The 24463-nt window shown below is 38.2% G+C and overlaps 1 protein-coding gene across 2 annotated transcripts in view; it reads left to right on the plus strand.

Moving 5' to 3' along the window:
• Positions 1–24463, plus strand: part of CHEK1 (checkpoint kinase 1) — a 54639-nt gene that overhangs the window by 7116 nt on the left and 23060 nt on the right. For both annotated transcript variants that reach the window (XM_006867664.1, XM_006867665.1), the window contains exons 2-5: positions 1168–1391; positions 2562–2626; positions 2720–2789; positions 17285–17473. In XM_006867664.1, the coding sequence (XP_006867726.1) occupies positions 1168–1391; positions 2562–2626; positions 2720–2789; positions 17285–17473 (548 nt within the window). The remainder of the gene's footprint in view (positions 1–1167; positions 1392–2561; positions 2627–2719; positions 2790–17284; positions 17474–24463) is intronic.

A 24463-nucleotide genomic window follows, 5' to 3' on the forward strand; every position in this document is an offset into this window, starting at 1 on the left:
TCATTCGTTCTCCAGCATCATTTCTATCACCAAGTCCAAATTTTCCAACTACTGGTCCCTCCTCTTTGCTCCCTACTTTTGCATTCCAGTCACAAGTAATGAGCAATACATCTTGATTGCATGTTTGATCGATTTCAGACTGAAGAAGTTGGTAGAATTCTTCTATTTCATCTTCACTTTACTTAGTAGTATGTATTTACGTTTCTTGTTTTGTGATCATAGGCAACTTTTTTGTTGCTTTATTTTCTTATCTGTAAGGTTGTGAGGATGGTGCAGGATCAGGCAGTATTTCATTCTGTTGTACGTAGGGACCCTATGAATTGGAGCTGCTTTGATGACACAGAACAAGAACAATAACAAGATGGCAATAATAATCCCTTCCCCATAGGTACTTAGAACTATCAATTCCAACACATAGTGACCCTATAGGGCACAGTAGAACAGCTCTATAGGGTTTCCGAGACTGTAAGTCTTTACCCATCTTTCTCTCATAGAGTGACTGGTGTTTTTGAGCTGACAACTTTGTGGTTAGCAATCCAACGCTTATCCCACTGTACATTTGTTGTTAAGTGCCATCAACTCAGTTCTGACTCATAGTGACTCTATAGGGTTTCCGAGGAGCCACTGGTGGGTTGGAACAGCTGACCTTACGTTATCCTATACCAACACACCAGAACTCTGAAACACTAGGGCTCCTTTGATAGGCATATTATTGTTGTTAAGTACCTTTAATTGGTTCTGACTCATAGTGTCCCTGAATTTCTGAGAAGCAGCTGGTATATTTGAACTAGGGTTTATCCCACAGCACCACACCAGGATTCCTTCATAGGCATATAGTATATGGAATTAATAAATGCTAGATAATATTAGTACCAACTAAAATTAAAGGAATAACATGTTATGCAGGTGACATGAGCTGGACTTACTTATTATCCAAATTTAACTTATTTAATCAAACATTTATTAAATGACTGTCTACAACATAATGATGTTGGAGCATTCACTGTCATGCTTCACATTTCAGAAAGCAATAGTATCTGTGGGGAAAATGGCAGGAATCACTTCCATGCTTTCTTTTTGGTGGTAAAGTAATAAAGGTAAATAATTTAAAAAATTTAAAAGAAATAGAATGTCTAGAGTATTATGACACTTCTTTTTTCTTGGTAGAGTTCAACTTGCTGTGAATAGAAGAACTGAAGAAGCAGTTGCAGTGAAGATTGTGGACATGAAGCGTGCCATAGATTGTCCAGAAAATATTAAGAAAGAGATCTGTATCAACAAAATGCTAAATCATGAGAATGTAGTGAAATTCTATGGCCATAGAAGAGAAGGCAATATCCAGTATCTGTTTCTGGAGTACTGTAGTGGGGGAGAACTTTTTGATAGAATAGGTATGGAAAAAAAGACATGTTCCAAGTCAGCATTCTAAAGATTTAAGACAATTATTCTACTTAACAGGTTTCTGAATTTGCTTTTTAATCTTGGGTCTGATATTGGGTCATTGACTGTTCAGAATTGAAATTGAAATTGAAATTCAGTAAAATTGGAGTTAATTTTCTTTCTTTTTGTAACTTGAATTAACACAGAATAACATATAGCCACTGAAAGAAAACATTTTTCCCCCAAATTATATATGTGATTTATTGGACTTGCTTTTGTATTGTTTAGAAATGATAACCTATAATTTCATAATGAAGTAACATAATTGCAATATACTGTTTACCTATGTAGACATTTTAGTTACATGAAATATTTGCATATATTTTTACATCCAAAAGAATAATACTTTGTTTCATTTCTTTGTTTGCATAAGTAAAATTGTGAATTTCGTATGATTTAAAAATAATAATTAATCTGTTTGGTACTTCAGTGTTCTGTGTTGATTAGTTAAAAACAAATTACTGGCAGCTAAAATATGAAGGAGCTAAACAAAAATTATGTTAAAATTCCATTGTTTAATAAACTTTTTTTCCTACAAACTTTTTTAAGCCCCTTATATATATTGCAGAAAAGATTTGAGAATAAAGGATATTAAGAGTTAATGAGGTAGAAAATATTTAGATGCTGGCACAGAGTATTTCTTATTAAAATGATCTCCTCAAGGAATTTCATAGGCATTCTTGACTTTGTAATGTAAGAGATTGGTTGAAGTTCATATCTGTTGTTTAAGTTACTGAAATTGTTTTAGACTTGCACTTTGACAGTTTTATTTCAGGAGTGAAAAAATAATGATAGATCATTTAAAAGACATTAGGGGAGAAGTTGAAGGTTGGGTATGAGGTAAATCAGGGTTATTATAAGAATAAACCATAGTTTACTTTTTTTTAAAATCTTTGTACTTTTCCTGTGAAGTTTTAGTTCATTTTCAACATTTAACAGATGAGAAAATGATGAGTTATTAAGTACCATTTTTATAAGTGCATTCCTTAGTCTTTTAATTGCTAACTTAAACTGATTTGCTAAAGTATAATGATAAACAGATACTTAAAATTAAGAGTTAATTATGTGGTTCCTGCTTTGATTATATTTATACAGGAAACTAACTTTTATAATTGTTTCAGAGCCAGACATAGGCATGCCTGAACAAGATGCTCAGAGATTCTTCCATCAACTAATGGCAGGGGTGGTAGGTACAGTTGACACTTTCCCTTTTACTTAAAATTAGTACAAATGGAGTAAGTTACTAAATTCTGCTGTTTCCTCCTTCGCTTTTCCTTAGATTTATCTTCATGGTATTGGAATAACCCATCGTGATATTAAGCCAGAAAATCTCTTATTGGATGAAAGGGGTAAGTTTGACATTTTTTCACTACAACCTAAATTATTTTAGTACAAGCATACACAGCAGAATTGAAGCTTTTGCATCACTAAAATTAAAAGGAAAAAAATCTGAAAAGACAGAAATGTGGGAGATTTAGTATATTTGAACTTGACAGAATTTTCATTATATACTTATGAATAAGTTATAGAAGTCTGACCTTGTTACAGTGTAGCTCACTAGATGTTGTTAGGTGCTGTCGAGTAGGTTACAACTCATAGTGAATCTGTGCACAACAGAATGAAACACTACCCAATCCTGCATCATCTTCACACTTGTCATGCTTGAGCCCTTTGCTGATGCCACTGTGACAGTTCCATCTGGTTGGGATCGTCCTGTTTTTTGCTGACCCTCCACTATAACTAGCATAATGTCCTTCTCCAGGGATTGGTCCTTCTGGATAACACATCCAAAGCAGGAGAGATGAAGTCTCATCATCCTGGCTTCTAGTATTTTGCCTGTACTTCTTCCAGTAGAGATTTGTTTTTTGTTCTATAAGTCTGTGGTACTTTTAAAATTCATCTCAAACACCTAAGTCAAATGCACCAATTCTTCTACATTCTTCTTTAATCCTTGTCCAACTTTCACATGCATATGAGGCGGTTGAAAACACCACAGCTTGGGTCAGGTGCACCTTTGTTCTCAAACTGACATCTTTGCTCTTAAAGATTTTAAATACGTCTTGTGCAATAGATTTGCATTAAGCAATACGTTATTTGATTTCGTGACTGCTACTTCCATAAGTTTTGATAGTGGATCCAAGCAAAATGAAGTCTTTGACAACTTCAGTCTTTTCTTCTTTTATCATGTTGTTATGTATTATTCCAGTTGTGAGAATATTTGTTTTCTTTACATTTTGGTGCAACCTATACTGAAGTCTGTGGTCTTTGATCTTCATTAGTAAGTATTTCAAGTCCTCTTTCAGCAAACAGTGTTGTATCATCTGCATATCGCAGGTTGCTAATGAGTCTTCTGCCAATCCTGATGTCATGGTCTTCTTCATATAATCCAGCTACTTGGATTATTTGGTCAGCATACAAGTTGAATACCAGAAAGATGGTGAAAGAATAAAACCCTGATACATACCTTTCCTGATTTAAAACCATTTTGTGTCCCCTTGTTCTGTTTGAATGACTGCCTCTTGGTTTATGTACAGGTTCCTCATGAGCGCAATAAAATGTTAAGGAATACCTATTCTTCGCAAATACTCATTCACTGCAAAGTTCCATAGCTTGTCATGATCCACATAGTTGCAAACCTTTGCATTGTTAATAAAGCACAGGCAAACAAACATCTTTCCGGTATTCTCTGATTTCAGCCAAGTTCCATCCGACATCAGCATTGAAACCCATTTTTCCACATCCTTGTCTGAATCCAATGTGAACTTCTGTCAATTTCCTGTAGTACTGTTGTCATCATTTTTTGATTACTTGTAGCAGAATTTTACTTGGATGTAATATTAATGATATTATTTGATTGGACCACCTCTTGGAATGGGCGCAAATACGGGTCTTTTCCAGTTGGCCAGGTAGCTGTCTTTAAAAATTCTTGTCATATATGATTGAGTGACTCCAGTGCTGCATCAGTTTGTTGAAAGATTTCAATTTGTATTCCATCAGTTCCCAGAGCCTTGCTCTTTGTCAATGATTTCAGTGCACCTGGACTTCTTCCTTCAGTACCATTGGCTCTTGCTCATATGTTCTTTATTTATTATTTTTCTTAAATATTTATTAGGATTTGAGTGAAGATTTTTTTTTTTTAGTTTCAACCAGTCATACATTTTGTTTCATTTCATTTTCATTGATTACATTCCCCTCCCCGTAACAATAGTTACCTTGCTTCCACCATGTGGCTTCCCTTTTACATCTTTTTCACAAAGGAACAAAGCAAAATATGTGATGTACACATACAATACAAAAAATAAATATTCATTTAAATGTCCAAAGGGCACATTTTGCAAGGCAGCCTCCTGCCTGCATGTACCCAGCCTTTCTTAGTCCATGGGCCTAGAGTCCTCAGCTGCTCTATTTTCTCTATGCCATTGCCTCTGCCACACTCTCTGCTATTGCTGCTCTTCTGGGTAGGATCTCATGGTCAACTCATATTCTTCCTTCCTGATGGTCCTGGGGTCCACTCTTCCTGAAACGAAAGATTACCCACCCCTTTTAGTAACACATTGTCTACAATTAAAGTTGTGAGGATCATAATTAATCCTGATAACAATTACTCACAATTGAATCATAAATTCCTATCACCATCATTTCCAGATGCTTCTGAAAAAGAGCAAAACTATTCAGTGGGGATTCTACCTTACTCCCCTTGTTCTGAAACTAAACATACTCAGGAAAGCATGTAGGCATATACTGTTTAAATAGTTGAACATCATTTATTTCTTTTTAGTTCAGTGACTGTGTATTCATTCTATTTTCTTTTGATGATTTTTGTATTCTGTATTTTGCCCATAGAGTCCTTCAGTATTGCAAATTGAGGCTTTAAATTTTTCTTTAGTTCTTTCAACTTGAGGAATGTTGAGCATGTTCTTCCTTCCTCTTTGCACATTTCCTTATAATACTTGACTTGGTCTTCTGAGTTGCCCTTTGAAAATTTCTGTTCAGCTCTTTTACTTCCTTATTTCTTTCATTTATTTGCTTTAGCATCTCTCTACTGAAGAACAAGTTTCAGAGGCTCTTCTGATATCCATTTTGATCTTTACTTTCTCGCCTGTCTTTTTTTATTTAGAAGAAATGAATCAAATATTCAAGGAGCTTTATTTTTTAAGGACAAATCAAGTGAAGTCATAACTTTCATTTACCCAAACATACTCAACTGGAAAATCACGTATGAAATACAAAGGGATTGTAACTTTGCATGTGTAAAGATTGCCATCTATAGCAACTTAACAGTCAAATCAATCAAGACATTATGCATTAAAATAGAACCAACCTAACATTTTAAAGCCAATTTTTAAATAGCAAATAAAGAGAAATTGTGATATGGAACAGTTTGACTCAAAGCAAAAATTAAGGCACCTGCTATGAACTTATAGCAATTAACTTTCATTTTTATAGTTATAAAAGTAAAATAGAATTAGTTAATCAAGACAACTGTTTCAAGGTAGGAATCAAGTATAAGAGTTGATTTATTTGTGAGAAAGGCAGCTAACAAGGCAGTTAAAAAAACCTGTTAACCTAAGGTCAGCTGATTCCTTTCCTATTCCTTCATTAGGAGCAGCTTAGCCAACCTGAGGAGTCAAGGTCCTAAACTTTCTTAACCACTCCTCTCCCTTACTTCCCCCATACTCAGGGGTATTAGCTCTCTATGAGGTTCATACTGTGTATCCACTAGGTAGATTTCACTTCTGTTCCTCTTAAAACAGCTTATTTTAAAAAGATGACCTGAAGCAATTAACAAAGCAAAGAGAAGCAGCTTTCTTTTCAATTAATTAATATGTAGGCACCTCTCAGGTGCCTACATATTAATTAATTGAATTATATTATGAATAACGAATACTTGCAGTTTTACAAAAGTACTTGAAATCCCAAAACCTGCCTTAAACCACTCTTACTACCCCTACTATTAGTAAAAAGAAAAACTAGTTAATTATAACCAATAAAATTAGACAAGAAAGACCGAATACGGATCCTTATCAGTAAATCCATTTAATTCTAGATGTTATTCTAGCCTGATTATCTAGAACTTAATAACATTTTAATCATAAATAGAAACAAAGCATCTCTAAACTAAGTGTAACTTTTAATTTTGTAGATGTGCCTTTTTTGGTATTAAAAGTGCTATTAACATGCTAAGATGTCTTATTGGACTCAATAGCATGTCCTGATAAGGCATTTATTTCTAGTAGTATTTTTTCCCTAAAATTTTGTCTAGCATAGTAAACACTTTTGATAAATTAATTCTGGTGAATTCGATGACATATATAAACAAATGTTCAGTAGCTTTGAGTGAATCTGCAATGACTAAATTACAAAATGCTCAATCAAGTTTGTTTTATTTTTTTATGGCATCTTAGCTTAGTATATTCACTCATGCAAAATCCAAGGTAGTAGAATAGAAATGATTTTGTTAAAACAGATGCTGTGGCTCTAAGCATCTTCCTTTACATTAGGCATTTAGAAACCTTTAAAAATACTTAAGATGATAGGGACTGTGGTAACTAGGCTAATGGTATAGTTCCATTTATAAGCCCTATTACAGAACAGTTACATGATCCTATATGGGAAGTTTTAAGAGATAGTAATAATAAAGTGCCTAGCTATCTAAAAACCAGATTCCAAATTTTAAATTAAGATAATTGTAGTTACACATTAGGGTTAACAAAATCTAGACCCTATTTTTACAGATTTGATCTAATCAATCATACTGCATATGGTTTTAACAACGAGAGAAAAACTTACTCTTTATTGGATGAATAAGTAAAGTCTACTGTTGCATAACAGTCAAATTTTATTGCTTTATTCATGTGGTCCTTTTGCAAGGCCCTGTGGTGTGGACTAGAAAACTTGTCCACATGAAGGATGATATGAAAAGTCATGCTGAGGCAGAATACTTTACTTGTTTTTAACTAGGGTATCAAACATTAGGAATAAGTTCAAGTTATAATTCACAGGAGAATGGAAACATCTTAAGGTTCAGTCATTTCACATGCTTATCTTGATACTTCGAATAATCTAGAAAATTAAGGAGCAAAAAACAAAAATGAAGAGAGCTAATAACGAGGGTCCTACAGACACCTTTTCTTAGGGGCATTTCTGGGTGATATTCTTGCTGCGTTTCTCCATGACAATGTGGATCTGCTGCTTGGTGACCATCTCATGGTCGACACCTGCCCTGGCCACCCCTCAGATTGACTCACTCATTTCCACTCAGGACCCAGTGAGGCTTTGCTTGTGCAATTTGTGCCACTGGATCCAAGAGTCTCTCAGGCGGGACGTGAACACTGGCCCCTGGTCCTGTCTCACCTGTCTTTTTAATGACATTTCACTTTGTTCTTTTTTTTTTTAATTTTTGTTGTGAATTATGTGATTGTTTATATGGGAGAACATTAGTTTTACATTCATCCTATCGTATATCGTTTCTTTGCCAGGTTACAGTCCCCTCCACGCATCACCAATCAATGAAAGAGTACGTCCTATAAGCCTGCTTCCCCACCATCGGTCGTCAGCACACAGCCCCTCTCTCTCTGGGTCTAAAGTCCCCAACTGCTCCATCTCTCCATGTCATCGTCTCTGCCTCCATCTCAGGCATCACTGCTTCTCTGGGTAGGATCCTGCTCTCTGCTCTTCTCCCTTCATGGTCTCAGGGACCTCTGCTCCTAGACTGCAAAGTTAATCACTCCCTTTCTTGCTACAAAACGTCTACCAGAGAGTTGCATTTCCAACCCTCACAATCAGTCCTGATAACAGTTATTCACTATTTTATCACAAGAGACCTATCTGCATTTCCTTTCATCAGCCCCGCCTAGACAGATTGGATACTACTCAGTGGAGAGTCTGCCTTCCTCCATGCCCTCTGGATCTAGGTTCCCTCTTGAATGCCTGTAAGCCAGACACCTCTTGCCTTTGTAGCCGCCCCCCATTTTGGATAGCCAGTGTCCAAGTTGCCCGTCCCTGTCTACTCTGTGTATGGAGGGGTGGGAATGATCCTTGCTGTAAAGATTTGTTCCCACTTTTGAGTTGCCGCATCTATAGGTGTAGGTCAAGTTCATCAAATTGTATCAGATTACTCTTTTTCCCTCTTCTTTCTTCTAGTTGTGCTCTGACCATCCAGTCATTGAAGCCAAGTCAAGTGGGTATTATCTGCAAGTGTGGGTGCTCTTGTGGATATGCCCTCTCTTCTTATCTGCTGGACACTTCACTTTCCACTCCAGTCCTCCGTGGCTATGTCACTGACTCTGGGCCCAAGAGTCCCCAGGTCTTGTCACACAGCTGGCCAACCTGGTCTCCACCTGGGTTCACAGGAGTCTATTGAACATTGTAGAGCTTAGCTCGCAGCCTCATAGCTGTTTTTCCCTCACTTCCCCTTGTCGGTGGTGAACGTGGTCACCCATCAGAGTGTGTAGTTCTATTGAGTCTTAGTCTTAGAAGGGGGTTTACTCTGAGGGGACCCGACCCCTTGCCTTGATGTCTCCTGGGTGGACAACTTGCTTGTTCTTGTAGTAATCAGTCAGTCTGCCTCTATTGTTTTGTATTTTTGCGGTTGGTCTTTCTTTTAAGAGCTATCTTCTGTTCTTCTAGCCACTCCAGGCTGGTCTGCTCTTCATCTCAGGGGGAAATTTCCCATGCTGTTCAGGATTCCACCTATAGTCTTATGTAATGCAGAGGCTCCGCAGGTAGCCTCTTTCACTGGGCACGTTGTAGCCCCATTTTAGGTATTCCAATCAGTTATAGGCAGAAGACGGACTTACAAGCTTTTTGTGATATTTCTGATTTTTCCTTTCTCTCCCCTTCCAGTGTCTATTTTAAAATGCAATGCAAGGAAAACCAAGATTCAGAAGACAGCCAAGCATCTTAACATTATTTCCCCCCTTTTCTGCAATCCAACCATATCTCAATCCATGTACCCCAGAGCCCTGTTGTTCCAAGGTTGTGCATACATAATTATTTACCTCTGTCCCACTTAGCCCATGCAAACCTGCCTACTTGTTCTCCCATCCACTTTGTTCTTTCATTCCCCTCTCCCTTTTTATATATTGCCCCCGTCCTCAGCACCCAAACTATCCTGTGTCTATTCCCTGCCCTGTGCTCTACCTTTCCGTCCCTCCCCTCACCCCACCGTCAACAGCCCAGCAACCAGCAAAGAATCCCTCCACCCCCCTTTAGTATGGGTTCTTTTTCTTAATCTTTTACAGTGGTGATCCTATGTAGTATTTCTCCTTTTGTGATTGACTAATTTCACTTAAAGGAGCTCTGGTAGCGTAGTGGTTACGAATCGGGCTGTGAACAGCAAGGTCAGCAGTTCAAAACTACCAGCTACTCTGGGGGAGTAAGATGAGGCTTTCTGCTCCTGTAAAGATTTACAGCCTCGGAAACCCTGTTCAGGGTCGCTATGGGTCAGAACCGACTCGACAGCACTTAACAACAACAACAATTTCACTCAACATAATGTCCTCAATGTTTATCCATGTTAAGTGGTGGTTTGCAGCTTCCTTGTTATTCTTCAAGGTAGCATACTATTCCATTGTGTGTATGTACCACAGCTTATTTACCCATTCTTCAGTTGATGGGCACTTTGGCTGTCTCCATCTCTTGCTATTGTAAATAGTGCTGCTATGAACATTGGTGTGCATATATCTACTCATGTTATGGCTTATATTTCTTGTGGATAAATACCAAGTAGAGGAATTGCTGGATCATAAGGTATTTCTATTTTCAATCTTCTGAGGAAGCACCATATTGCTTTCCAGAGAGGCTGGACCAGTTTGCAGTCCCACCAGCAATGCAGGAGTCTTCCATTCTCTCCACATCCCCGCCAGCATTTATTGTCCTCAACTTTTTTGCATCTATGTTCATGAGGGATATTGGTCTATAGTTTTCATTTTTGGTGATATCCTTCCCTAGTTTTGATATGAGAGTTATGCTTGCTTCATAAAAAGTATTAGGGAGTTTTCCATTCTCTTCTGTGTTCTGGAATAATTTGAGTAGAATTGGTGACAGTTCTTCTCTGAATGTTTGGTAGAACTCACCTGTGAAGCCATTTGGGCCTGGTCTTTTTTTGGTCGGAAGTTTTTTGATGACCTAGTCAATTTCTTCTTTTGTTATGGGTTTGTTCAAATTTTCTACTTCAGTCTGAGTAAGTTTAGGTAGGTTGTGTTTTTCTAGAAATATATCCATCTCATCTAAATTTTCGAATTTGTTGGGAGTACAGCTCTTCATAGTATTCTGTTATTATCCTTTTGATTTCGTTTGGTTCTGTTGTGACTTCACCAATGTGGTTTCTAATGCGATTTATTTGTGTCCTCTCCCTCTTTTCTTTACTTAGTTTTGCCAATGGTTTGTCAATTGTATTAATCCTTTCAAAGAACCAGCTTCTTGTCCTGTTGATTCTTCCTATAGTTTCGGTTTTCCATCTCATTTATTTCTGCTCTTATCTTTACTATTTCCCTTCTTTTGGTGACTGTAGGTTCCCTCTGCTGGACTGCTTCTAATTGTTGAAGATGCTGTATTAATGTGTTGATTTTGGCTCGCTCTTCTTTTTGGATGTATGCATTTACCACAATTAATTGTCCTCTCAGGACTGCTTTCGCCATGTCCCAAAGATTTTGGTATGTTGTGTTTTCATTCTCATTAGTTTCTAGGAACTGTGTGAATTCACGTTTAATTTATTCTTTTACCCAGTCGCTTTTCAGCAGGGTGTTGTTCAGTTTCCATGTATTCGACTTTATTGCTTTGGTCTTCTTATTGTTGATTTCTACTTTTATAGCATTGTGGTCTGAGAAGATGCTCTGTAGAATTTTGATGCTTGAAAATTTATGGAGGCTTGCTTTGTGACCTAACACATGGTCAATTTTGGAAAATGTTCCATGTGCACTGGAGAAGAATGTGTATTGTGCTGTTGTTGGATAGAATGCTCTGTCTACCTACATCTATGAGGTAAAGTTGGTTGATTGTGTTGTTAAGTTCCTCTGTAGCATTGTCGAGTTTCTTTCTGGTTGTTCTGTCCCTTTTCGAGAGTGGTGTGTTGAAATCTCCCACTATAATTGTAGATTTATCTATTTCTTTCTTCAATTCCAGTAAGGTTTGCTTCATGTATCTTGGTGCTCTTTCATTGGGAGCATATATATTTATTATGGTTATGTCATCTTGCTCAATTGACCCTTTGATCATGAGATAGTGTCCTTCTTTGTCTCTTACGCTGGTTTTTATCTTAAAGTCTACTTTGTCGGAGATTAGTTTTACCACTTCTGCTTGTTTATTATTGCAGTTAGCTTGGTGTATTTTTTTTCCCATCCTTTAACTTTTAGTCTGTTTTTGTCTTTGTGTGTATGGGTGTGTCTCCTGCCAGCAGCATTTTTATGGATCTTGTTTTCTTATCCATTCTGCCACTCTTTGTCTCTTCACTGGTGCATTCAATCCATTGACATTCAATGTAATTATAGATAAGTATGAATTGATTGCTGTCATTATGTTACTTTTTTGGTGCTGCTGTTCGTTCTTTTGTTCTGCATTCCTGCTTGTGTTAGATTTGTGTTTTTTGTGCTGTTTCTTGTCTGTTTCTTCCTAGTTTCCATGTTTGCTTGTTCTGCTTGGGAATTCATTTTTATGATATGTTGTGAAGTGTTAATTTTTTTTGGGGGGGGGGTTACCTTGTAGTCTACTAACTTTTCTCTGCATTTAAGATACTCCATCGTAACCTGTAATTTACCTGGCATCCCCACCACTTGGGTCTCTGTTGCTATGTTTGTCCCTTCTTTGACATTGATTAACTTTTGGTCTTCAGTTGATCTCTCAGCTCGTTTGAATTTGTTGTTGTAGTCTTGTTCTGTTCTGGACTCTGCTATCTGTTGGCTGTGTTCCAGGTGGTGTTGCCACACCTGTCAGTCTCTGTTTGTTGTCTATTCTTGTTGGTTCTCAGTCCACAGAACTCCCTTTAGGATGTTCTGAAGTGCTGGGTTGGTTTTTATAAAATCTCTCAGATTCTGTTTTTTCCTGGAATGTTTTGATTGCACCGTCGTATTTGATTGATAGTTTTGCTGGGCAGACTATTCTTGGTTGAGGTTTTTTTTCTTGGAGGGCTTTGTATATGTCTCCCCATTTCCTTCTTGCCTGCATGGTTTGTTCTGAATAGTCAGAGCTTAATCTAATTTGCTTGCCTTTATAAGTGATACTTCTCTTCTCCCTGGCCGCTTTTAATGTTCTTTCCTTGTCTATGATTTTGGAAAGCTTGATTATTATATGTCTTGGAGACTTTCTTTTTGGGTCTATCCTTACTGGGGTACGTTGGGCTTCTTGAATGTTTATCTTCTCTTCTTTCAAGATGTTAGGGAAATTTTCATCCAGAAGCTCTTCAACTATCTCCTCTGTGGACTTCTCTGATTCTTCCTGTTTCGGAATGCCAATAATTCTTACATTATTCCTCTTCATGTTATCCAGCATGAATCTTAAACTGTCTTTAGATTGTTTTACCCTTTTATCTGCTTGCTCTTCTATCTTGGCAGTATTTAGAGATTTGTCTTCCAGCTCACTAGTTCTGGCTTCCATCTCTTCTAGTCTGCTTCTTTCCCCTTTCATTGTATTGTCCATTTCTGACATCTTATTATTGATCATCTGGACATCTTTTTGCTGGTTTTGAATTGTTTCTAGTGCTGTGTCAATCCTATTTGATTGTTCCTCTAGTACTTTTCTTACTTCTTCCTTATTTTCCTTGACCCCTTTTCAGAGCATTTGAATTTGTTTCCATATCATTCTTTTGAATTCCCTCTGAGGCATATCCAGAACCTGCTCTTCCGCCTCTATAAATCCTTTATCTGCTTCCAGTTCATTTGCATCAGCTGCAGTCTTCTGTTTTGGGATGTGTTTCAGTAAGGTTTGTTGCCTTTTATTTGTCATTATTATTATTAATAATAATATGATCAGGAGATAGGATTCCCGTATCACCTGTAATGCGTAGCAGCTGTTGTTAGGTCTTGTCTCAGTGATGGAGCATTATGGTGTATGCTTATAGCTTGGCTATATGGCCACGATTGCTGCCTCTTCTTAGGTGACATAGGGAGGAAAAGCCCCCACCTCCAGGAAAGATGTGTGATCAAAAGGACCAAAAGCAGAAGTAATATAAACACATAGACAAAAATCACCACTTTGGAGCAGAGATGCCACTTTGGTCAGCTTTCCCGTGCTACACCATCAGTGTGTGTGCAAATAGAAGCCTCCAGCAGGGGGTGGGGGTGACCCCTCTTTCAGGCCCTTTCTCTAGCCACTACCATATAGGTGGGCAGATATATATTGGGAAGTTAACGGGAGAAAGATCTATCACTATTTTTTGTCTCTGAAGGTCAGTTAGTTATCTGCGTGTGCTCAGCGCCAATCTCGGGATGGTTGAGATCTATTCTGTTGGGATTTTATAGATTGCTTTGAGTTTGTCCTGCCCAGCGAACTCTGGTTGCGGCCAGGCCTCAGATTGCAAGGTTAATAGCTGGAGATTCTAAGGTGCTCCCTGGGAGAAAGGCGAGGTGCCCATCCCCAGCTCAGATGTTCCACCTCAGAATCCTGGTCAGGTTGCTTGTGGTGGGAATCTTCTAGTGTGCAGGTAGATATTGGGGAGCTAATGGGAGAAAGATTGTCCACTATTTTTATCTCTGAAGCTCAGTTAGTTATCTGCATGTGCACAGCAAATCTCGGAATGGTTCAGTGCTATTATGCTGCAGTTTTACAGATTACTTTGTGTTGATCCTATGCCGCCAGACCTGTCTGGCAGCTCAGCGGCTTGGGATTACTAGAACAATAGCTGGAAATTCCAACTCTGGTAGCGTAGTGGTTACGAATTGGGCTGCGAACCTTAAGGTCAGCGGTTCGAAACTACCAGCCGCTCCGCGGGAGAAAGATGAGGCTTTCTACTCCCGTAAAGATTTACACCCTCGGAAACCCTGTATAGGGTCGCTATGGGTCAGAACCGACTCAACGGCACTTAACAACAACACCTGGGAGAAAGGCGAGGTGCCCCACCCCTGGCTCAGATACACAGCCTCAGATTTGGGCCTGTGGGTGATGTCATAAGTTGCGGCCCAGCTCCCTCTCTCTGTGCCATGGGAAAACTGTCCTGCCTAATGTCCTGGCTGAGAAATAAAGCTGGGACAGGGAGAGAGAGAGGGAGAAATGTATAGTTTCTTGTGGGTTTTCTCGCTCTCTTTTTTTTTTTTTGGTGGAAACTCTGCTTTCTGAACTGGGCAGGCTTTAGCCCCGCCCTCTAAACTCTGCCGGGCCTGAGGCGGTCCAGTCTCCAGATTCCTAAAATGCCTGTATTTTCCTTAGTAGGAGAGTTTGGGAGACTGACGTCCTGGATCTTATGGTGGATCCGGAGCTCTGGAGTTGTTCTATGAGTGCTTCCTTCGTGAGATCCCCCTCCCTTCTCACTAGAGTGTACCCTACTTGTCTTACAGGGCTGCAGCCCCCAACCGGAATTCTCTCACTTTGTTCTTAATGTGATCCCACAATTCTGTTGGGGTTCAGTCACCAGTATTTAATGCGTCAATGCTTTTTTTGAGATCTCTAAATTCAGGTGGGATATACCAGCTGCTCCGCGGGAGAAAGATGAGGCTTTCTACTCCCGTAAAGATTTACACCCTCGGAAATCCTGTACAGGGTCGCTATGAGTCGGAACCGACTTGACGGCACTTAACAACAACAACAAATATTTCAAGGTTATATTTTGGCTCTTGGGACTTGTTTTATTTTTCTTCAGCTTCAGCCTGAACTTACATTCAACCAATTGATGATCTGTTGCATTGTCTTTCCTGGCCTTGTTTTGACTGATGATATTGAGTGTCTCAATTTTGCCATTATATTTGAGGGACAGCTTTGATAGGTATGTGCTTCTTGGTTGGCAATTTTTTCCTTTCAGAATTTTATATGTCATCCCATTGCCTTCTTGCCTATATGGTTTCTGCTGAAAAGTCAAAACTTAGTCTTATTGGTTCTCCTTTGTAGGTAACTTTTTGTTTTTCCTGAGGTGCTTTCAGGATTCTTCAAGTTTTCTTTCAACAGCTTTTTATTTTTCTGGAACCTGAAAGGAACTTTTAAAACAATTTCAAAAAGCAGGTAAAATTATAACCAATGTTGTTTCGGGATGCACTGTTGGGTGAATAAAAGCATAAATAAAAATGAAAATAAATTATTGTAAACATTCCACTGATAGATACCTTGTTTTTGGTTTTATCATTATAAGTGCATGACCTATGATGATTTAAATTACTCAATGATTTCTTTCACATTACTGTGTCATTGCTGCCATCATATTCCTCTAGCTTTTTCTGCAGGACATTCTTAACGCCCATGATGATGGCTTCATTTGGGCCCATTTCCTCAAGCAATATTTGGTTATAAGAAATTCATTTGATAAGTGGATCTCTGCAGGCTTACTGAAGGATATAGAGTCAAGACTCATACTTCCTCATAAGCTCTCTTGTCTCTTCTGTAATAGTTTTATCTAGATCAGCAGGATCTGAATTTTTGAATTCGATGAGACCATCTGGCGTGGATGATACTAACACCATATTTGGACACTAGGATGAGCAGCATTCCTTGTTTGTGAAACAGAACTGGTTTCTTGGCTGCTTTCCTTTAATGCCACAGGCACTTCTCTACATTTCTTATTCAAGTTGTATTTACATTTCTAAAGTTTCCTGAAATTTTATCTCTTTTCTGTAAGCTCAGACACTTATTTGAAAGTATTTCCAATTCAGTTCTGTTCAGTCATTTGAGCTTATCTGCTTGTACTTTCATCTCCTGGGTTAAATGTCTTAGTTCTTAAAAGTTTTCTTCCAATTTGGTGGTGGATTACTTTTGTACAGCAATTCTTGCCTTTTATTAATCTGTAGATAATACAGCCTTTTCCTATATTGCATCACCTGTTTGTTTTCTCCTTTGAACCTTGTATGTCTATCCTTAGCTTCTACACCTTTTTTTTTTTTAAATCTTTATTGTGATTTGAGTGAAGGTTTACAAAGCAGGTCATCAGTTTTACATTGAAAAAATCATATACTTTGCTTCATTACAGTGTTTGCAGTCCCCTCCAGGTACCAATAATTAACAGTGTTTATTCACTTTAACTATTGCATTTATCCTGTGTCAACTGCTACCTTCATCTTTCCTTTACTAGCCTCCCTCTTGTTGCATATTAGCTGCCCTGTCACTTCTGTTAATATGTGTCGACCCTCTAGTCCGTCAATAATTCTACCCCCTTCCTCAATTAACATCACAGATTATTTGTTTTATCAAGAAAACCTTTTCTTAACTTTTTAGAATATTGGTCTTATACAGTATTTGCCCTTTTGTGACTAATTTTACTCAGCAGAATGTTCTCAAGGTTTATCCATGTTGTGAGGTATTTAGCAGTGTTGTGTAATATTCCATCATGTTTATGTGCCAAAGTTTATTGAGAAACTTACCTTATCCACTGTACAGTCTTACCAGATTTCACCCTATCAAACTTCTCTTTGTTCCTTACACCAAACAGTATTTATAAAGAAGCCTGTCAGGGATGCCAAATATGCTGTTTTGATGTAGCATAAATCAAAGACCACAAAATTCTTCATGGAAGGGCTAGAGAGATAGAAATTTGCCTTTAGAAGTATATAGACCTGTATAGACGGTATGTCGCGAAATGATAGCATTTTGATATTTTTGTTTAGCAAATGTTTCTATGATTATGTAGCAGAACTTCTTTCTTCACTTACTGTTGTGTATTTATTTACAAAACATTTTTACCCAGTGCCTTTTTTTTTGTTCTTTGGTTTAGATAACCTCAAAATCTCTGACTTTGGCTTGGCAACAGTGTTTCGACATAACAATCGTGAACGTTTATTAAACAAGATGTGTGGTACTTTACCTTATGTTGCTCCAGAACTTTTAAAGAGAAAAGAATTTCATGCAGAACCAGTTGATGTTTGGTCCTGTGGAATAGTCCTTACTGCAATGTTGGCTGGAGGTAAGAGCTCTTTAATTGCTATAAAGATCCTGTCTTACAGAAAGTCAGATTTATATCAAAAGCAATGAACTAAATGCAGAATCTGTATTTGTCATAGTTTTTGATACTTTGCAAAAATGCCAGTAACCACCCCTTCTGTAGCACATTTAGTTCTCATATGGATTTTTTTTTCTCCCCATTTCATTGCAATGATTACAATCCCCTCCATGCATTATCAAACAACCAAAGGGTACACTCCACAGGCCTGCCCCCCTTGCCGTCAGCACACAGCCCCTCTCCCTCCCTGAGTCCAGTGTCCCTAGTCCACGTTATTGTCTCTGCCTCCATTTCTGGCATCACTGCTTCTCTGGATAGGGTCCTGCCCTCCGCTTTTCTCACTTGATGGTTCCAGGGACCTCTGCTCCTGGACTGCAAAATCAGTCACTTCCCTCCTTTTGTTACAAAACATCTACCTTTACATTATAGCAATTATTCACTATTGTACTGCACGAGTCTTATCCCCATCTCCTTTCATTAGTCCCGTCCCAACAGGTTGGAAATCATTCAGTGAAGATTCTACCTTCCCCTGCCCCGTCTGAAACTAGGCACACTCTTGAAAGCTTGTAAGACAGTCACTTCTTGCCTTAGTAGCTCCCACACCCCTCACCCCCATTTTGGGTAGCCAATGTCTAAGTTGCCCATACCTGTCAACCCTGTGTATCGATGGGGTGGGAGTGATCCCTTTTTTGAGCTACTGCATCCATAAGTATAGGTAAAATTCATCAAATTGTAGAGGGTTACTCTTTTTTTTCCTCTTTTTTTACTAGTCGAGTTCTGATCATCGAGCCATTGAATCCCAGTCAAGTGGGTACTATCTGCAAGAATAGGTGTTCTTGTGCATCTCCCCTCACTTCATATCAGCTGGATGCTTCACTCTCTGCTTTAGTCCTCTATGGCCATGTCACTGCCTCTGGGCCCAGGAGTCCCTGAGTCTTGCCATACTGCTGGCCAACCAGGTCTCCACTTGGGTTCAGAGGAGTCTATTGAATGTGGTTGGACTTAGCTCCCAACTACATTGCTGTTTTACCCCTCTTCCCCTTATTGGTGACCAGCATGGTCATAAATGAGACCACATGCCTGCTCGTGTATTCCACTTGAGTCTTAGTCTTAGAAGGGGGTTTGTCCTGAGGGGACCTGACCACTTGCCTTGATAGCTGCCGGGCGAACAGCTTGCTTGTTCTTGTAGTAGGCTTTCAGACTGCCGTTATTGTTTTTGATTTTTCGTGCTGGTCTTTCTTTCACAAAGTGTCTTCTGTTCTTCTAGTTGCTCCAGGCTGGTATACTTGTCCTTTCAAGTGGAAATTTTTCACCTCAAACAATTCTGGATGGGGTTCTGGATTCCACCTATGGTCTTATGCAATGCAAAGATTCCACAGGAAGCCTCTTTCATTGGGCAACTTCTAGCCCCCTTTAAGGTATTCCAATCAGGTATAGCTGATAGGCAAACACGCTTTCTATTGTGATGTTTCTTGCTGTTCCTTTCTCTCCCCCTCAAGTGTCTATTTTACAGTAGTTGGCAAGGGAAACCAAGATTCAAAAGACAGCCAAGCATCTTAACATTATTTCCCTCTTTTACCCATTCAAACCATGCCTCAATCCCTGTATCTTGGACCCCTGTTGTTCCAAGGTTGTGAATACATCATTTACTTCTGATCTACTTAGCTCATGCAAAACTGCCTAACTGTTCTTTCATCTGCCATGTTCTTCCGTTCCCCTCCCTCTTCATGTGTAGCCCCTTCCTTGACACCCCCTCCCAGCACTCAAGCTACCCAATGTCTATTCCCTACCCTGTACTCTTATCTTCCCATCCCTCACTCCCCTCACCTCATCACATACATCTCAGTGATCAGCAAATATATATATATAATTTTTTTTTTTTCCACTGTTAGGGTGGGTTCTTTTTCTTAGTCTTTTACAGTAGTGGTCTTATGCAGTATTTCTCCTTTTGTGACTGACTAAGTTCACTCAGCATAATGTCCTCAAGGTTCATCCATGTTATACAGTGGCTTGCAGCTTCCTTGTTGTTCTTCAAGGTAGCATAGTATTCCATTGTGTGCATGTACCACAGTTTGTTTATCCATTCTTCAATTGATGGGCACCAACAATGTAGGAGGGTCTGAGTCTCTCCACATTCCCGCCAGCATTTTTGTCCTCTTCTTTTTTAATCTTTGCTGTTAATTGCTGGTGTGAGATGATATCTCATTATTGTTTTGATATGTATCTCTTTAATAGCTAGTGATCGTGAACATTTCTTCATATGTTTGTTGGCTGCCTGGATCTCCTTGGTGAAGTGGCTGTTCGTGTCCTGTGCCCTTTTTTAATTGGGTTATTTGTCTTTTTCTTGTAGAGGTGTTGTAGTTTCCTATATATATAGCCAACCTCTTTAAATGCGGAAGCATAAAAATAAAGGAAGAAACCAGAAGTTTTGCAAAACATGTTCAACTGATCAAATCTTGGCAAAATTGAACTTGCTGTGGTAGGGTGCTAGGACCTGGGTCTGTTATGTGCTGCGCCATCCACATGTGCCACTCCTTAGAGAACATGTGTCACTCCTTAGAGACCCAGCTTTATTCTTCTCCAGTATCTTCTTTTGGAGTTGTATTTGATTTTTTCCCCCGTTTTCATTCAGATCCATTGGGAATGGGACGATTCTGCTTTTGTTTCTTGGCCAGGAATCTCTTGATCCTGAAAGTCTTATGAGAAGATATTGTGAAGATGGAACGTAGCAGCGGTCATATGATGGCGAAGAAAGGACAGTTTCCTATATATTTTTCAAATGAGTCCCTTGTTTGATGTGTTGTTGCAAAAGATTTTTTCCCATTCTGTGGGCTCCCTTTTTACTCTTTTGGTGAAGTCTTTTGATGCACAGAAGTTTTTAATTTTTAGTATGTCCCAATCATCTATTTTGTCTACTTCTGTTTGTGTAGGTTTTAAAATGTTTGGTAGTCTGTGTATTCCCTGAATTAGAGCCCTCACATTTGTCCCTAATTTTTCATTGATGACCTTCATAATTTTGGGATTCACATTTAGGTCTTTAATCCATGTTGAATTACTTGGTTTTTGTATACGGCGTGAGTTAAAAGTCTTGTTTCAGTCTTTTGCATATCTCTCTCCAGTTTTGCGTGCACCATTTTTTAAAGAGACTATCTCCTCCCCATGCAATATACCTAGGCACTTTTTTGAAAATCAGTTGGCTGTATGTAGATGAGTTAATTTCTGGATTCGCAATTCTGTGTCATTGATCAATGTATCTTTCATTGTACCAGTACCAATCTGTTTTGACCACTGTAACTGTGTAGTAAATTTTTAAATCTGGATGTGAGAGGTTTCCATTCTTGTTCTTTTTCTTAAGCAGTGCTTTGCTTATCCTGGGTGTCTTTCCTTTCCATGTAAAGTTTGTAATTGCTTTTTCCTTCTCTTTGAAGAATGTCGTTGAAATCTGGATTGGGATCACATTATATGTGTAAATTCCTTTGGGCAGTATTGACATTTTCACAATGTTAAGTCTTCCTATCCAGGAACATGGTATATTCTTCCACTTTTGTAAGTCTCCTTTGGTTTCTTGTAATAATGTTTTGTAGTTTTCTTTGTATAGGTCCTTTGTTTCTCTGATTGCATGTATTCCTAGATATTTCATCCTTTGGTCGGCTATTTAAATAGTATTGCTTTCCTAATGTCTTTTTCAATGCTGTCATTTTTTGGTATAGAGGAATCCAACTGATTTTTGTATGTTGATCTTATATCCTGCCACTTTGCTGAATCTTCCAATGACATATGGCAGCTTTTTGACTGAGTCTTTGGAGTTTTCTATGTATAGGATTATATCGTCTGCAAATAGAGTTTTAGTTCCTTTTTGCCAATTTGGATGCCTTTCATTTCCCTATTTTGCCATATCGCTCTGGGTAACACTTCCAAAACAATATTGAATAGGAGTGGCAACAAAGGGCATCCTTGTCTGGTTTCTGTTCGCAGAGGGAAGGCTTTCAGTTTCTCTCCATTGATAGTAATGTAGGCTGTTGATTTTGTATATATGCTTTTAATTATGTTGAGGATGTTCCCTTTGATTCCTACTTTTTTGAGTATTTTTATCAGGAATGGATGTGGATTTTGTCCAACAATGCCTTTTCTGCATCAATGGATATGATCATGTGGTTCCTTTACTTTTTCTTATTTATTACATTGATTGTTTTTCTAATTTTGAACCATCCTTGCATCCATGTTATAAAACCCACTTGGTCATGATGTATTGTTTTTTGATGTGCTGCTGGATTCTGTTGGCTAGGATTTTGTTGAGAATTTTTGCATTTATGTTCATGAGGGATATTGGTCTATAATTTTCTTTCTTAGTGATGTCCTTCCCTGGTTTTGGTAGGAGGGTTATGCTTGCTTCATAAAATGTATTAGGAAGTTTTCTATTCTCTTCTATATTCTGGAATAATTTGAGTAGAATTGGTGACAGCTTTTTCCTGAATGTTTGGTAGAACTCACCCACGAATCCATCTGGGCCTGGACTTCTTTTGGTTGGGAGATTTTTGATGACATGATCAATTTGTTCTTTTGTTATGGGTCTGTTCTAGTTTTCTAGTTCACTCTGTGTAAGTTTAGGTAAGTTGTGTTTTTCTAAAAATGTATCCATCTCTTCTAAGTTTTAAAATTTTTTGGAGTACAACTCTTCATAGTATTCTGTTATTATGCTTTTGATTTCCATTGTGACATCGCCCATGTGGTTTCTAATGTGAGTTATTTGTGTCTGCTCCCTCCTTTTTTTTTTTTTTAGGTTTGTCAATTTTATTAATTCTTTCAAAAAACCAGCTGCTTGTCCTGTGGATTCTTTCTATAGGTTTTCTGTTTTCTATCTCTTTTATTTCTGTACTCATCTTTATTATTTCTTTTTTTCTTTTGGTGACTGTAGGTTCCCTCTGTTGATTTGTTTCTAATTGCTGGAGATGCAATGTCAATGTGTTAATTTTGGTTCTTTCTTCTTTTTGGATGTGCGCATTTGTAGCAATGAACTGACCTCTCAGCACTACTTTCGCCATGTCCCAAAACTTTGATGTGTTGTTTTTCATTCTCATTTGTTTCTAGGAACTTTATGAATTCATGTTTGATTTCTTCTACCACCCAGGTGCTTTCAGCAAGGTGTTATTCAGTTTCTATTTATTCAACTTTATTTCCGTGGTTGTCTTATTGTTGATTTCTAGTTTTATAGTATTGTGTTATGAAAAGATGCCTTGTAATATTTTGATGTTTTTAAATTTATGAAGGATTGCTTTGTGACCTTACACATGGCCAGTTGTGGAGAATGTTCCACGTGCACAGGAAAAGAATATATATTGTGCTGTTGTTGGGTTGAATGCTCTCTACACATCTATGAGGTCAAGTTGGTTGATTGTGCTGTTTATTTTCTCTGTGGTTTTGTTGAGGTTCTTTATGGTTGTTCTCTCCCTTTTTGAAAGTGGCATATTAAAATCTCCCACTATAATTGTACATTTATCTATTTCTTTCGTCAATTCTAGTAGGGTTTGCTTCATATATCTTGGTGCTCTTTCTTTGGGAGCATAGATATTTATTATGGTTATGTCGTCTTGCTCAATTGACGCATGAGATAGCATCCTTCTTTATCTCTTATGCTGGTTTTTGTCTTAAAGTACATTTTATCAAAGATTAGTGATGCCATTCTTGCTTGTTTATTATTGCAATTAGCTTGGTATATATTTTTCCATCCTTTAACTTTTAGTCCTTTTTTGTCTTTGTGTGTAAGGTGTGTCTCTTGCAAGCAGCATATTTTGAAGGGTCTTGTTTTGTTATCCATTCTGCCACTCTGTCTCTTCAATGGTGCATTTAATCCATTGATACTCTGTAATTGTTGATAGGTAAAAATTAATTGCTGTCATTATGTTAATTTTTAGTGGTGCTGTTTGTTCCTTTGTTCTGCATGCCATCTTCTGCTGAGTTCATGTTTTTTGTGCTATTTCTTGTAAGTTTCTTCTTAATTTTCATGTTTCTTCTGATTGGATCTTCATTTTTATGGTAAGTTGTGAAGTATTAACTTTCTTTGGGGTTTCCCTATAGTCTATTAATTTTTACCCCCATTTAAGACAGTCTGTTGTGTCCTATAATGTACCTGACCTCCTCATCACCTGGATCTGTGTTGCTATGTTTTTTCCTTCTTTGACACTGTTAATATATTGATCTTTGGCTGGCTTCACAGGTCCTCTCAATTCATTTCTGTCATTTTGTTCTGTTCTGAACTCTGCTATCTGTCGACTGAGTTCCAGGTGGTGTTACCACATCTGTCAATCTCTGGTTGTTGTCTGTTCTTGTTGGTTTTCAGTCCAAAGAACTCCTTTTAGGATGTTTTGAAGTGCTGGATTGACTTTGACAAAATCTCTTAGCTTCTGTTTATCCTGAAATATTTTGATTGCACCATCGTATTTGATTGACAGTTTTGCTGTATAGACGAGTCTTGGTTGGTAGTTTTTTCTTTTAGGATTTTATATATGTCTCTCCATTGCCTTCTTGTCTGCATGGTTTCTGCTGAGAAGTTAAAGCGTAGTCTGGTTTGCTTGCCTTTGTAGCTAACACTTCTCTTTGCCCTGGCTGCTTTTAGTATTCTCTCCTTGTCTTTGATTTTGGAGAGCTTGATTATTATATGTGTTGGTGATTTTCTTTTGCGGGTATAGCCTTCCTGGAGTTCGTTCAGCTTCTGGAATCTTTATCTTCTCATCCTTATAGATGTTAGGGAAAATTTCTTCCAGTAGTTCCACAATTATCTCCTCTGTGGACTTCTGTGATTCTTCCTGTTCTGGGATGACAATCTTTCTTAAGTTCTTCCTCTTCATGTTGTTGTTGTTGTTAAGTGCCATCGAGTCGGTTCCGACCCATAGCGACCCTGTAACAGGGTTTCCGAGGGTGTAAATCTTTACGGGAGTAGAAAGCCTTATCTTTCTC

The sequence above is a fragment of the Chrysochloris asiatica genome, unplaced genomic scaffold, assembly GCF_000296735.1.
Source record: "Chrysochloris asiatica unplaced genomic scaffold, ChrAsi1.0 scaffold00107, whole genome shotgun sequence".
NCBI lineage: Eukaryota > Metazoa > Chordata > Mammalia > Afrosoricida > Chrysochloridae > Chrysochloris > Chrysochloris asiatica.